Source organism: Falco peregrinus, chromosome 8, assembly GCF_023634155.1.
Source record: "Falco peregrinus isolate bFalPer1 chromosome 8, bFalPer1.pri, whole genome shotgun sequence".
NCBI classification, from domain to species: Eukaryota; Metazoa; Chordata; class Aves; order Falconiformes; family Falconidae; genus Falco; species Falco peregrinus.
The window spans coordinates 11437404-11451907 of record NC_073728.1 but is presented as its reverse complement, the minus strand read 5'-3'; the positions used below and the strand labels follow the sequence as shown (position 1 = coordinate 11451907).

Genomic DNA, 14504 nt, shown 5'->3' with positions numbered 1-14504 from the left:
CTTGAGTACAGTCTGGCAAGGGATTAAAGGACAACAGTCTTCACCCTGCTGCATGCTTTCCTGGCTGCCTTGAGGCATAGCTGCCATTATTTCTTTCCCTGTTTGATGACAGTGTGTGGCCAGTATTGTTCCCTACCATGCATCTCCTATCAGCCAGCAGTAAGTAGCTCAAAAAGGAAGAACCAACACTATATTTCTGTAGCAATGTTTTTTCTTCCTGTATCTTGTCAGAGCTCTCTCTTCTTAGGGACTGCCTCTCAGACACGTATTCTGCAGGTCCCATGATTCCACGCTAGACTGGAGCTTGGACTTTAGTTTCATCTTTTGCTGTCAGCAACCCTCAATGTTGCTGTATGTGTCAAAAAGTTTAAACAGTGTCATCATGGGAATGTCCTCCAGTGCAATGGCTTCTGCAAACAGCCTTTATGTGGAGAAGTTCCTGATGTTTTTTTCTTAGAAAGAGCCCTGCACCTCCTTTTGTAAGGAGGATGTGCATTTCAGCATGAAAAGGTTGCTAGGCAGAAAAGCAAAAAGTGTTTGTTCTTTGTCACAGAATGGTTACCAACTGCAGGAGGTGCTGAAGTCAGAAACACTTGCAAACTTTGAGACCTGTGTATGTTCTTCAAAAATATTCAGATGTTTCCACTGCAACTAGAACATTCCTGGGCCCCATAAAGACAACTGATTGCCTCCTGCCATTTCCCCATTGTGCTTGTAATAACCTTATGCCCTACATTATTGCATAAAGCCAATAAAAAACCAAAATAGAATAGATGAATTTTCCTGTCAGACAACTGGGGTGTGAAAAATATGTTGGGCTGTCTCTGCCAGCAGAGGATGTGAAGGAAGTGTGTGAAAAATGGCCAGAAAGGAACATGACTTCTGCTAACACAGATTACTGCTTAGTCCTTAAATATACACATATATACACACGTCTATGGATTGAAACTGTTGCTCTAAGTTACCTCAAATTAGCAGAAAAGTCTTTGCTTGCTACCTAGATAAAATGTAAAAGTTCAGTATGAAACTTAGTTAGGGCAGTTAGTAGTGTGCCTACTGTATACCTAATCACTGCAGATTTTGAAACAGCATCTAAAAAAGGGGGGAAAAAAGCAGAAGAAAAAATGGGAGCCCAGTGTTTAAAATTTAAGCCCATTTTCCTGATAGCAGCTGAAGGGTAACAGGCAGCAAAGAGTAATTTTAGCTATAGAAAGCATTTATGTAGGTTCTGTGTCAATATCTGTTAAACTGAGCCAAATGTTTTATGTACGCAGGTCTTAAGAAAAAAAAGGTGAAAAAAAAATAACACAACCCCAAAAGCTCAGCCCCCCCAACCTTTTAAAAGTAACAAGATTCTGTCCTTTTTAATGAGTAATTTACAGTTTATTTTCTTGCCAAAGAAACTTGAAGACAACCAATCAATCGTTTAAAGGTCTCTCTTCATCTCAGCATATTTTGATTTATAATTAAACTGCAAAAGAAGAAGTATAATGTTAATGCTGGGAACGACGTATTGCTCCCTCACCACTCTGGAATTTGTCACCTACCTACTTTTCAATGGTCCATTTTGAAACAGGGGAGATGAAGCCTTGTAGGAAGGGGAGGCTGAAATGCTGACCTAGACCTGATGTGCAGACTGTGAGTGGTCTTCCCTGAGTATTCCAGGCTGGAGGGGAGGGGAGCCCCTCACTGCAGAAACAAGAGGCACAAGGAACGAGGCATAAAGCAGGCTGTGAACACCAGTAGTGGTGCTCTCATTTGAATCACAAACATGAGGTCATCTGCCTCAAACTGGCAGAAGCTGCCAGTATATCCTCAGAGGGGGAAATACAGGCTCAGAAGGACAGGTATCAGGTTGCCCCTCTCCACCGTCACTTCATGTTTAAATGTCATTGCTGTGAGGGGGTGATGGGCTGGAGGTCCCTCCCTGGGCAGAGGCCCCTGGCTTTCAAACTGCAGAGTGGTTTCTGCAAGCTGTTCTGCTGCACTCAGGGCTGATTCTTGTCAGGAGCACGTAAGTCAGCCCACTTGGGTTTCTCTGAGGAAGGTGCCGTGCTTCACCTGTAGAGGATGCTGAGTGCAAAACATATCCCGCTTTCAGAGGCTTCGTTGCTTCATGACTAATGGCTTGCTCTGATTTTTAGACTGGACTTTTAGCTCTTGCAGAGACCAAGAGGCCAAATGGTCTTGAATTCAGCTTCCCTCAAAAGTATCTAGGCTCAACATATTTAGGTTATTCAGTATACTGAATAGGTTATACAGTATACCTTTATGCCATTGCTATTAGTTATGTTGAGGTGGGAGGAGGCTGCCTTCTGGAAGGTGAAGTCAAATAGATGTAGTTAACAACAGCAGGCAGGGAGATCTTAGTTTCCTTGCATATGTTTCATTCTGGGGTATTTTGCAAATCGGGAGTCAAATGGCTGTGCTGCGACCTGCAGTCCAAACAGGTCCCCATACACCCAGGTAACGAACTCAGCCTGGCTGAGGGGCGTCCATGGTGGTGTGCTTACGGGTTGCAGTTCCAGTAGTAACCCTGCTAGGGCCATATGGAAATGCTGGTAACAAAGGAATCGTTCTCCAGATCCAACAGGCAAGCACTCCTTGACATCTGTGGGACAGCATCAGGCAGGCTGGGCAGCCAGCCGGGGCCGCAAGCCCCCTGGGTGGTCCCTGAGTTGTGAGCACGCTCTGACATTGCACTGGGCGAGGTTGCCCGGCATCTTAGGGGCCCGATGCTTTTTCAGGGTAAACGGAGTATGACTTTCTTGTTAGACAAATGAATTTCTACTACTTTATGCAAACTGATAATCTGACCTGTTTTCCTTTCACCATTTGGAGAAATCTATGATGCTGAAACCCTGAGTCTGCAATTAAATAATTTATATTTTATGCAAGCGGAGTTGAAAAGCTCATTTTATTTTCTTTCCTGATTGGGCTATTCAGTGATATCTCTGGGATGGAGTGCATCTGTCTTACATCTGTGCTGGTGACCATGAGATGCGGAAAGCATTGATGGAGTATTTTATTTTTAAATCCCAGCACTCCAAGTCTGTTGTTTCAAGGTAACCTTCTGCCTTGGTTCCTTACAAACCAGAATTTTTGCATGCTCCACAATGGGTTTTGATAGAGAATTCAAGATTAGCACAGGAGATGAGCTGGCTCCATTTTGAGCTGGATCTTAGGGAGAACTTGTGTAGCTGTATTGAATTAACTGAGGATATAGCCCTTTACAAATGGCAATGCATGCTAGCAAACATGAGAGAGAGGTTATGAGAAATAGAACTTTTCCGATAAAGGAAAAAGAATACAATTCTCCTACAATAAATATCTTCCACTAAATAAATCTTGTAACTTCTCACCTTTAGTAACTAATGGTTTCTTACACAGGTTCTTTCAGCCAGCTTGTAAATCTGAGGCTGCTCCGATGCAAGCTGACAGCTGTAATTTCTTTTCATGGAGAGGCTGTTTTATGTGTCACAAGTGTTCAGTACATGTTTGATAGAAGTTTATAATACTGTTTGAAAGCCAAACCCCCTGACCAGAAGGCAGAACGATTCTCTCTGACTGGGAAGCTGCCAGCCCTGTCACACTGTATATTTATATTTTCCAGTTAGTGTACAGAATGAGATGGCTTTCAGAATGAGGTTCTTTCCAGTGTGCTTGAAAAAAACCTGTTGATTCCTTTGCTTCATAGGAAATTGTTCACCCTTCAGAATGTTGCACTCTCACCTGTATAGGTTAACCTATTAGTAGCTCCAGCAAGGACAAGGGAGCTAGCAATAATCTCACTTGCAAATGGTCAGACCAGGCTAAAGTTAAAAGCAAGGTCTGGCCTGCCTTGGCAGTGAGAAGGGCATGTGTTGCATCTGAGCTTTGCATTGCTGTACCTTCAGCGTCCTGAAGAAAGTTATGCTGGGATCAAATTTTTACTCACCTGTTGTAAAATGGCTTGTTCAAGTGCAGATGTCTACAGAAGGTCATCTTATCTGTACTTCTATATTCTGTTGGATCTGGGTATGCATTATGAGAGTTTCTTTCAAAAACGCCCTAAGTACTTGGTCATTCAGGTCCTCCTGGGAATAGGGTGTCCCAATTTCCTGAGTGGTTTTCTATTTCCATAGACCCATGGGAGTTAGAAATGAACTCATGTGTATGCAGGCTCTTCTTCACGTGAATTTGCAAACAGAGCATCCAAAGGGAGCCCAAAGCCTGTCCATACATTATCTGCCAGATTAAAAGGCCGAATGTTTGAGCAGTGATTGAAAAGATACTCAGTTAAGAGCAGAGGAGACTTTAGTTGGTGTATTTGAGAAGACAGTTGCCCAGATATTTAACATGCAGTAGTAAATCTGTGGTTGCAGTCAAATTTGGAGTGGGAACGCTTACCCTGGTGTTGTAACAAAATACGTCTCAGCTGGGGGTGACTTGGGCTTCAGGATCCAGACAGGTTTATTGGAATGACACCGTACACACAAATTCAGGCATTTCTGTATGTGTGCATGCACGCACACACACACACACACTTAGCACAGAAAGGTGTGTTTGCCTCAGCACAGTCTGGAGGAGCTTTGTGTTGCTCAACAAAACACTGTTTCTAAATCCTAGCTTTGATGCTGTATCTAACAAATTTCCTTCTTCAGAAGTCCTTCCGCTCCAGATTCCTCAGCGTAGCAGAACTACTGCATGAAGAAGGTTTTAAGGTAGGTGGTTTCAGTTATTTAAAGCTAGTGTGTTCAAAATCTGAAACGTACTCACCCCTCTACAGGAATGTAAAACGTCAGAGTTTATTTGGAGGTAGAGGAAAAAAAGGACATTTTTGATGTAAAACAGTGGTTTTTAGCTGAGGGACCCATAAAGTCAGCAGGTATCACCCAAATGAAAGTTTTTGTGATTGTTTAATTGAATATGTGGGACTGTTATAAGGCTAAAACCAACCCTGGCTCTGCTATCAGCCTGCAGCCAGGATGTCACGTTATAACTCATCTGAGTTCTCCAAGAAACAAAAATGCCAACAAGATGCCATGTATGACAGAAGGGGAGGAAGGAGAAGCCTTTTTTATGGAAAAGGTCTTTACAGTGCTTCATCTTCAGTGATGTTCACAAGCTGCAGACATGAAATCTGTGGTGTTTACATCCCTCTTGTAATTCTTCTGCATGATTTTGCATCCATATCCCTACTGAAAGGTAACTAACAACATAGCCACAGAAGATGGGCGAGAGCTTTTTAGTGTTAAGTATTATTTTCCTCAGTGGCATTAGTGTAACTACTTGATTTACAGTTCTGCCCTTCAAAACATAATGCTAGGCAAAAAGAAAAGGGGAGTGGGGGTGGGTGGGTGGGCTGCAAAAAAATTTTTTAAGTGATTGAACTTAACCCCATTGAAAGTCAGAGGGATTTAGGTTTTCCTAAGACACCTAACTCTTTCTGGATGTGTTACCACCATTCATTGACAGTCATGCATCAGCACATCACAGATAACAGAAAGTTGGGAAAGTCATGCTGTTCTCTGTGTGCCTCTCTCTGTATGGAGAAACACCTTTGTGATGAAAAATGCCCTCCAAAATCCGCTCTGACAACCAAGCTGTGTGTTGGGTCTGACCCTTGTGAGTTAAATGAAAAGTTTCGGTATTATGAAGCACATAATAAGTAACCTTTTTTTTTTTTTTTTTTTTTCTCTTAACAGCTTTATGCCACAGAAGGAACTTCAGACTGGCTCAATGCTAATGGCATCCCAGCAAATCCTGTGGCATGGCCATCCCAGGAAGGCCAGAATCTGATCCTCCCCTCAGTCAGGAGGTAAGAGTAATACCTTGTCAAATTTGTGTTAACATAGAATCATAGAATGGGTTGGGTTAGAAAGGACCTTACAAACATCTAGTTCCAACACCTCTGCCAAGAGCAGGGACACCTTCCACTAGACCAAAGCCCCATCCAGCCTGGCCTTGAACACTTCCAGGGACGGGGCATCCACAGATTCTCTAGGCAGCCTGTGCCAGTGCCTCACCACTCTCGTAGTAAAGAATTTCTTCATTATATCTAATCTAAGTCCACTCTTTTTCAGCTTAAAGCCATTCCCCTTGTCCTATCACTACATGCCCTTGTATAGAGTCCCTCTCCAGCTTTCTTGTAGGCCTCCTTTGGGTACCAGAAGGCCGTGACAAGGTGTCCTTGGAGCCTTCTCTTCTCCACGCTGAACAACCCCAACTGTCTCAGCCTGTCTTCATAGGAGAGGTGCTCCAGCCCTCTGAGCATCTTCCTGGCCCTCCTCTGGACCCGCTCCAACAGGTCCATGTCCTTCTTCTGTTGGGGGCCCCAGGGCTGAACGCAGTGCTCCAGGTGGGGTCTGATGAGGGTGGAGTAGAGGGGGAGAATCACCTCCCTTGGCCGGCTGGCCACAGTTCTTTTGATGCAACCCAGGATTTTGTTGGCTTTCTGGGCTACAAGCACACATTGCTTGGCCATGTTGAGCTTCTCATGCACCAGCACCCCCAAATCTTCCTCCTCATGGCTGCTTTCAGTGCATTCTCTGGCCAGTCTGTATTTGTGCTTGGGATTGCATCCCAAGCATCAAACATTGAGGACAGCAAATACAAGGGGCAAACTGCTGACCCTGTTCAGATAGATGATAGTGATTTAATGGGACTTCGGATTCAATCCAAAGGTTTTGTTTTATCTGATTCTGCCTGGAATTGCCACAGCAGGTTTTGGGTTAATTAATGAACATCTCATTGAACAGTCCTATCTAAATGGCTTGGATGTATTGCTCCATGTGACATATTCATGCAAGGCTATGTGGGATCTGAATATTTAGTTTTTAATAACAGTCAGTCATGCCTTTAACAGAGCTGTATGAACACTGAATATTGCTTTGCATCACTGAATAAAACAGAAATAAAGCCCAAACTCCTGAGCTGCAACTTAGTGCCTTAACCCTTTAACCCTTCTTTCTTGGCGTGTACAACTAAACTCAAATTAAAATCTTCAGTGTTGCTTACCTGCATGCCTCTGCTATTCATCATAGATTTTCATTAATCAAGACACACTGTGATACTGTCTTGTGCATTGTCTCTTTAGGCTGATAAGGGATGGGAAAATAGATCTGGTGATTAACCTGCCTAACAGCAACAGCAAGTTTGTTCATGATAATTACGTGATCCGGAGGATGGCTATCGACAGCGGGATTGCTCTGCTCACTAATTTCCAGGTACTTCCCATGTTGTTCTTTCTCCTCTTAGCCGTAAGAGCCTTCTAAGCTTTCAAGCACTTTTGACCTTAGATTCTACTGCGTTTGGACCCTTGTTATGTCTGACACATAATAATGTGCCAGAAAATCTTGGCAACACAATTGTTTGAATGTATTTTCTTTTTGCTACTATAGAAAATAACAATGCTCAAGGTAAAACAAAAAAAAAAAAAAAAGAACGAAGAAAATTTTGAGTCTTGCACTGCAGCTGAAGTTGTTGCTGTTTCGTTTTCACTTCAGAGCAAACTTCTTGCACAAGATTGCCTGTAACATGTTTAAATTACACATGGGAACAGTTTTTTTAGTGGGATGTTTTTCCAGTACAGTCCTTAAACCTTAAAGCAGGATATAGCTGGGCTTTCTTGAATGATGCTTGGGGTAATCCCGTTTCAAAGTGCCATCCAAGTGGAATTGCTGCCTGTCCTGTTGTGGTCCCCAGTTGCAGGTCATTATGTGTTTGTAGCTAATGACAAACCCTTTTCACACACTGATAGGGGAAGAGGTATTTGGTAATGCAAAGTGGACTCCTGCTGCCAGCAGTACCTTGACTTCCTTTGCAAGTGGCTTCAACTGTCACAAAAGAGCCTCATCTGGCTCTCATTAAGCACAGCAACCAAATTCCTGTTGATTTCAGTGGGCACTGACACGGAACCCAGTGACTTACACTGGTGTCCAGCTGTGCAAAATCTTCTGCTGTGATTGGAGTGACTGGAGAGCAGGGAGAATGCCAAACTGTAAGTTCATAGACAGGATAATGCCAAACATGATTAGTAGGAATGGGAAATTGCAGACGCATCTTTTGCCTACTAACTAAACACACACTGATGACCAGAGCAGGAGTCCCCATCCAAAATTTATTACCACACCCGCTGATACATTTCATTGAACTCTTTTGATTGCAGTGTTTTAATCTTTGAGTTTGAGAGAGGAAAAGACCCCTGCGTTCTCATAAAGGTTTGGGCTATAGGAGGAGACGGCTGTTCTCCTGGGACAGAGCTGTTTTGCCAAAGAAGCCTCTAGTGTCTCCAGCTAAATAGGCAGGCTCCAGGGGGCTGGAGCCAACCCCCATGCACAGTCACCTTGAAATTGGTATTGATTTGGATGGACTCAAGGACTGGAACTGTACAGGGTAGTTTCAGGGTGACAGTGTAGGAGTGTGGAGCCTGCTCTATTACTCAGCCTTCTCCAGAAGGCTTTGCAATGCTCAGTCCTCCTCTGCTTTATATTGACAGGTGACAAAGCTTTTTGCTGAAGCTGTCAAATACTCTGGGAAATTGGACTCCAGGAGTCTCTTCCACTACAAACAGTTTGACAACGGAAACACTGCATAGAAGACCTATCTCCAACCTGCAATGCTTCTGGCACCACAAAAGAGAGGGGGCCTCAGATCATACACCTAACCATCTTTCCATGGATTTTATAGCATCTGCACTGATTGTTTTACCAACTCCAACTAATTCCTAGCCAATACTTTCAATGGCTCATTGGAAAGCTGTCCTCTTCCCAGCCTCTACCCTCTCCCCATTTCCACAAAGGATCAAATATTAGTTACTTATTAGATAGGTAGATCCTGACACCACCATAGCAGAGGAGATGATAGGAGATACAAGTGATTATACATGGGGCTGGTTCTTTTCATAACCAAGCCTGCTCCTCCTTCGAAATGCCTTCCTTGCGTCCATATTCCCAGCTATTCTCATGCTGGATTACACAAATTCCCATAGAAAGCCATGTAGCTTTCTCTTTCCATTGCTGATTATTGAGGATTTTACAACTTTACGTAACAATTGAACATCCTCCTTCTTGATTCACCCAAAGATACCATGGATACCTGCCAAGGTGATGAGTGTAATAGGAACTCTTTAAAGACATATGAACACGAATTCCTCATGGTTTCCTGCAGCAGCTGACAGGAATGATGCAGCTACTTTTTGTCGTGTTTTTAACCTTGGCCAAGAATCTTCTTCAGCCTGTAGATTTGATGGGAGAGGAAGGCTGTATGTGTGTGTCCTGGAATTGCTTCCAAATCCTTCTCAGTCCTTCAAGCTATTATTTTTAAAATTCTGGCTCAACATTCTGAATTCAGGCTGCTGTCCCTGTGTCATAAAGGCTTTCTCTCAGCTTTGTGTCTGGCTTCAAAAGTGGAGGACTCCCCAAAGACTTCTGTGTGTTGCTGTCCAATGTTTTGTGCCATGATTGTGGGCATTAAAATTGAATCCTTTCAAAATGAGGTGGAAGTGTTGCAGTGCTTTACCCCTCCAAATTAAGTAACCCCTTCACTTTCGCTCCAGTCTTCTCTGCTGCTTTTTCATCTCTGGCAACACCCGCAAATGCTGTCCATGGAGCACACCCACTGTGCCACATGATGTGTGTTAGCACTTTCTGTCTTCACGGCTAAAGATTTCAGCAGCTCTATGGGCAATAGCACTGCATCCTACAGTATATACAGTACCTGTCTCTAAACATATAGCAGCTAAGGAACTTATGCGTCTGTCTTTTTTCCCCCCATGTTGCAGTATATACAGAGCACACCCTGGAGTCAGGATGATTCAAGATGATTCAAAGTTGGATGACTTCTCTGATGCTTGCTAATCTAAAGTGGAGCATTGTCCTCCAGCCACACTCTTGTCTGCCTGAGACACCAGCTCCAGGGCACTGCTAGTTTGTAGTGACTTACCTCTTGTGTATCTCCAATACCTGCAGACCCTGGCAAGAAATACTGCTGCCAGCTAGTGCTAGATATGTGGTGGTGGAGCTGTGTACCACCCTTTCTCGAAGCTATCAACACTGAAAGTAGTGCACTTTGGACTGTGTTGTGGAGATGAACAAACCTAGGCTGCTGCTTACATGTGCTCTCAAGTTCCCTTGGGTCCCAAAAATCTTTGAATGTAGAAAGAGAATAAGGGTGGATAAGCAGTCTGGGTTTTTTTAAATTAATACTAAAACACTTCAGGAAGAATATAAAATCTGAGGAGAGCTGTTATTGACAAGTGCAAAGGAGCGATGCCTTTGAGTACCATGGGACTCTCTGACCAGTTGGTACTAAGCACCAAGACCAAATTTTGGACCAAATGTGGACTTTATTTCTCATCTGGTTGGCATCTTAAGTTCTCTTGTAATGGACATTTCTTCAGTACTGCTGTGATAAACGCAACCCTGCCTGCTGTGCATAGGGAGAGCTTTGCACTTTTAGAGTACAGATGTTATTAAAAGAAACAACAAAACCCCACCAAAATTCCAGAAGAGCCCAAAGTCATTGAGAGCTCACCCATTTAGTTGTGAAATGGATGACTAATGGTGGTTAATGAAGTAGCAGTCTATATGCATCCTGCACTTTTGTTTTCCACTGCAAAAATCTCATTAACAACTGGTGTCATCTCACATCCTCCCACCCTGCTTTTACTTCTAGTAGTGAACAAAGCAACATCTTAAAACATCTGTATTCTCTTGTTCTTTCTCTTCTATTTTGCCACTTCTCTCATGAGCTGAAAATGAAATAAATGCCCCGTATTATGATAGCTATCCATTCTTAAATTGTGTGGCCTGGATTCTGCCCTCCTTTATTTCAAATTTATTTGGTTCAGGGGTTTTGTTTGTGTTTTTTAAAACATTGATGAGCAGTAGTCCATTATGAAGTCATCATTCTTATTGATGATGAATGCATCATTTAATGTGGAGCTGCTGTATGACTCAGAGTTGAGGAGGTGGTAGGAAAAGGGCAGCAGGACACAGCAAAAACTCTTGTCTTCAGCTGCACATATACAAGAAAAAGGAGATGCCGTGATCCCCCAGGAGGGTTGTGTGAAATGTAAATGAGGAGCCAGATGATAGGGCAGCAGGCTCAGAAACATCAAAGAGATGGGAACTTTAAAACAGGTTGTCAGTTTTGGAAAATAGGGAAAACTTTATTGCTTTTAATTCAACTTTCTTAAACAATGCTCCTGCTAATTAGCTAACAGTGTGAGTGTATATGTATCTACGTCTACATGTGTCTACACATTCCTGGTGTACTTGTTGCAGCAGCTGCAGGTACTTAAACCACAGCTTCTTTTGTGTCCACAGACTCTCATATAATTAGAGTAGAATTTAGCAGAAAAATATACCCAAGATTAATATATTCTGAGTACTCTATAATTATTCAGTAGCGTTAAAGTTTTGCTGCTGGTACTGAACACTGGTCCCTTCCCCACTCCTCTGAAGCAGGTGACACTAATGTCCTTCCACACTTAACCAGACCCATCTATACATACACACCATCCCCTGAGCTGTCTCTTCCTCCATCTCCTTTTGTTGTCTCCTCCCCTTCCCCTGTCAGAGGAAAAAAATATATTCTTTTTGTTCTGATGGATGCAAGATGAAACAATAACTCTTATCATGGTCAGAAGGACCCAAGAAATCATCCCCCGGTTTACCTTGTGCAAACACTGAATGCTGGCTGAATTTGTTTCTTGATATGCTTTTCTTCTTTGTGTAATGAAGGTGCAGACACTATAGGAAAAGATTTTTAAGTATCTGCAGCTGTTGGGATCAATGCAGATCTAAAAAGAAAAAGTTACAGTTAGTATCCTTTGTAACAAGCTCATCTCTGCTTTCAATAGATTCTGCCTTATAAAGTCTTTTTCTTATTAATCTTGGGGAGGATGACAATGACAGATGAAAGGGGATGCCGTTCAGAGCAAGAAATTTGCTGATCTATGAACAGTCAATTTTATTCTTTTTTACTGTCTTAAAAGGAGGTTGATAAAGAGACACATGAAGGTGTAAGAGACGGTACAAAGCACAACTTTTGAGATAAGCACAAGAAAAGGTGGCAAGAGCCATGATGAAATATGATGAAGGCACTTAATTTTTAGTAACAGAGATGTTTTTTTTCTCAGCGGTCAGTCTGCTGAGCTGCTCTCTGGAGCCATAGCTGTCCAAGTGTGCCAAGAGCTGGGAAGCTCTGGCACCGCTGAACGTTAAGGTCAGGCTCTATACCCAGTTTTGGTCACCTTCCTGGATTTATTCTTCTGCAGTTAGCACCATTTAAATCACTTGAAGATTGCTGGGGCAGCCCCTGCAGAGGTTAGTAGTAAAGCAGTAATAGTTAGGCACGTTGAAAGCAAGAAGAAAAGAATGGAAAAGCGTGAAGACAACTTATTGCTACTACTTTCTGCTTTCCTGGTAGAGGATTTAAAACACAGTGAGATGAAAGCACATGCTTTATATAATTGAAAAGAAATAGTGAAAAGCTTTAAGATGCCTCTTTACTTCGAGACCATTTGAAACCGTCAAAATCAGGTTTCTGAAAGTCCTAAGAAACAGCTAAGTAGGAAAGACTCCATGATCTGAAAGAGCTCTCGGCAGGCAGTGAGCAGAGAAATAAGTATTATTTGCCTTGCAGGTCGCTGGGTTTTCCTGGACTGGGTGTTGCCACCAGCCTGTAAGGCGCTTTTTTTTCCTTTCTCCACATACCAAGTGTATTTTGCACTCTCCTCAAAGTTAGAAAGCCTATTTGTGCTTTGGTACTCTGTGCTTGCATCAGAGGCATCTATGAGTCTGGCTGGGAGCTTAGCAGCTCTATATCTTTATAATGAAGTGATCCATAAAAGTAGGGAGGGCGTTGGAAGTTAGCACTATACTAAACCCCACAAGTGCAATGTGTGTGCAATACCAGTGGCTCAATGTGTGCCTGCTGCCTGTATCCCAGTCAGATGCAAACAACCACTAGGCAGGGGGGTGGGTTCATGCAACGATCAGGATAGGCGGTAAAAGGAGAGAGCACCGCTGGCTTCTTCTGTTTATAATGTTTGTAATGTCAAATCATAGTCAGAGCAGCCCTGGACCTTGGAAAGCTTTCAGCAGACATAGTTAGTGCTGTTGTCATCTCTGCAAGGACAGGAGGTGCTGCCATGCCGTATGAAGCATATGAATGCCACTGCTGTAGCCATCTGCAGGACATAGAAGTCTGCTATGCTGCAACAGTAAACTGCCAAATAGTACCCAAAGCCTCTTTTTTTCTTCCTTCTGCATCTCAATCTCAAACTGTATAATGTCATTTATAGGGAATAATCTAGTTATGCTGTAACATTTGTTTCACCCTTACATTGAAGAGAATTTAAATCTGAACCTTCTAATGTGTCATAATTAAATGAAGAACACAATATTTTGTCATTAACTAGGTAGGCTGAACTCTCATTCATTGTTATAATTAAAACAAACTGAATTCTGCAAACTGATAATACCAGTTAGGATAAATTCTTTTAATTCAGAGAAGTTTGTAAAGACAAGACAGAGAGAGAAGCGTTTGTTACAAAATTTGTGCAAGCTTCACAATAATGCACTTTGGGGAAAAGATGAATAATGGCTAGGGAGTAATAGTAATGCTTTGGGATTACCATAATCTTGGATGAATGCTCTGGATTGTCTAAGATGGTATCCAAGAACAGCAAGTGCAGGGAGCTGCAAGGAGTGCAAAGAGTTTGTAGTTCTGGCACAATTCATTCTCCCAGGGAAAGTTCTGTGTTATTAAAGATCAATTTTTTAACTCCTATAGCATGAAGTTTCTTAGACTCTATGGATACAGGAGTTTTGTCAGTCTGTATAGAGTTGCTTACACCAGTGCAAAACCAGCATAATGTTGCTGTGCTGATTTGACACTGCTTTTAGCCTCTGGTGCAAATGATCACCCAAGATATCCATCATAGAGAATCAGGGGCCTTTTCAGGAAAAACATTTGCTCCTCCAGCTCTAGACAATCTTGTTCTTTTTTCTGACTTCCTGAGCATCACCAAATGCTGCCAAGCTCTTGTCCTTCAAGATCTCTTGTAGTAATGAGACCTCATTATAGCTTAAAATGGCCCTCTGCTATTCACTGTCTTCGGGAGGCATTATAATCCATCCCCTTATGACAGAAGCACTTAGAATAACTCTTAGAAAAGTGGGTTATGTTCTGACTAAGCATCATGGGGCATGGGCTGAAGTGTTTGCTGCCTTTCAAGACTCATGGGAGACAGAATGGTGGAGGTAAAGAAGCAAAAATGTGACCTTTGCTGAGGGTCAGACCTGAGCCTTTCGTCAAATTTTGAATGCACTGATATGGCCAGCTGAAAGCAAATAAATAGTGTGTTCTTACTGCTAGCCAGTCTGAGTTCTTAGTATATCCTAAACTGAGCATTGAAATCTTTTGTAGTGCTCTTCCAACAGCTATAAAGGTACCAGTATTTATCTGTTTTGCAGCTTAGCCTGAGCTGTTGATCCTGAAATGAAGGTCTCAGC

General features: G+C 42.6%; 1 protein-coding gene across 1 annotated transcript in view; it reads left to right on the top strand.

The window, feature by feature from the left end:
* Positions 1–10749, top strand: part of CPS1 (carbamoyl-phosphate synthase 1) — a 100010-nt gene extending 89261 nt beyond the window's left edge. Inside the window, exons 35-38 of the mRNA XM_005244438.3 lie at positions 4644–4703; positions 5688–5800; positions 7079–7208; positions 8480–10749. Coding sequence (XP_005244495.2) covers positions 4644–4703; positions 5688–5800; positions 7079–7208; positions 8480–8578 — 402 coding nt within the window. The 3' untranslated portion in view covers positions 8579–10749. The remainder of the gene's footprint in view (positions 1–4643; positions 4704–5687; positions 5801–7078; positions 7209–8479) is intronic.
* The last annotated feature ends 3755 nt before the right edge of the window (positions 10750–14504 follow it).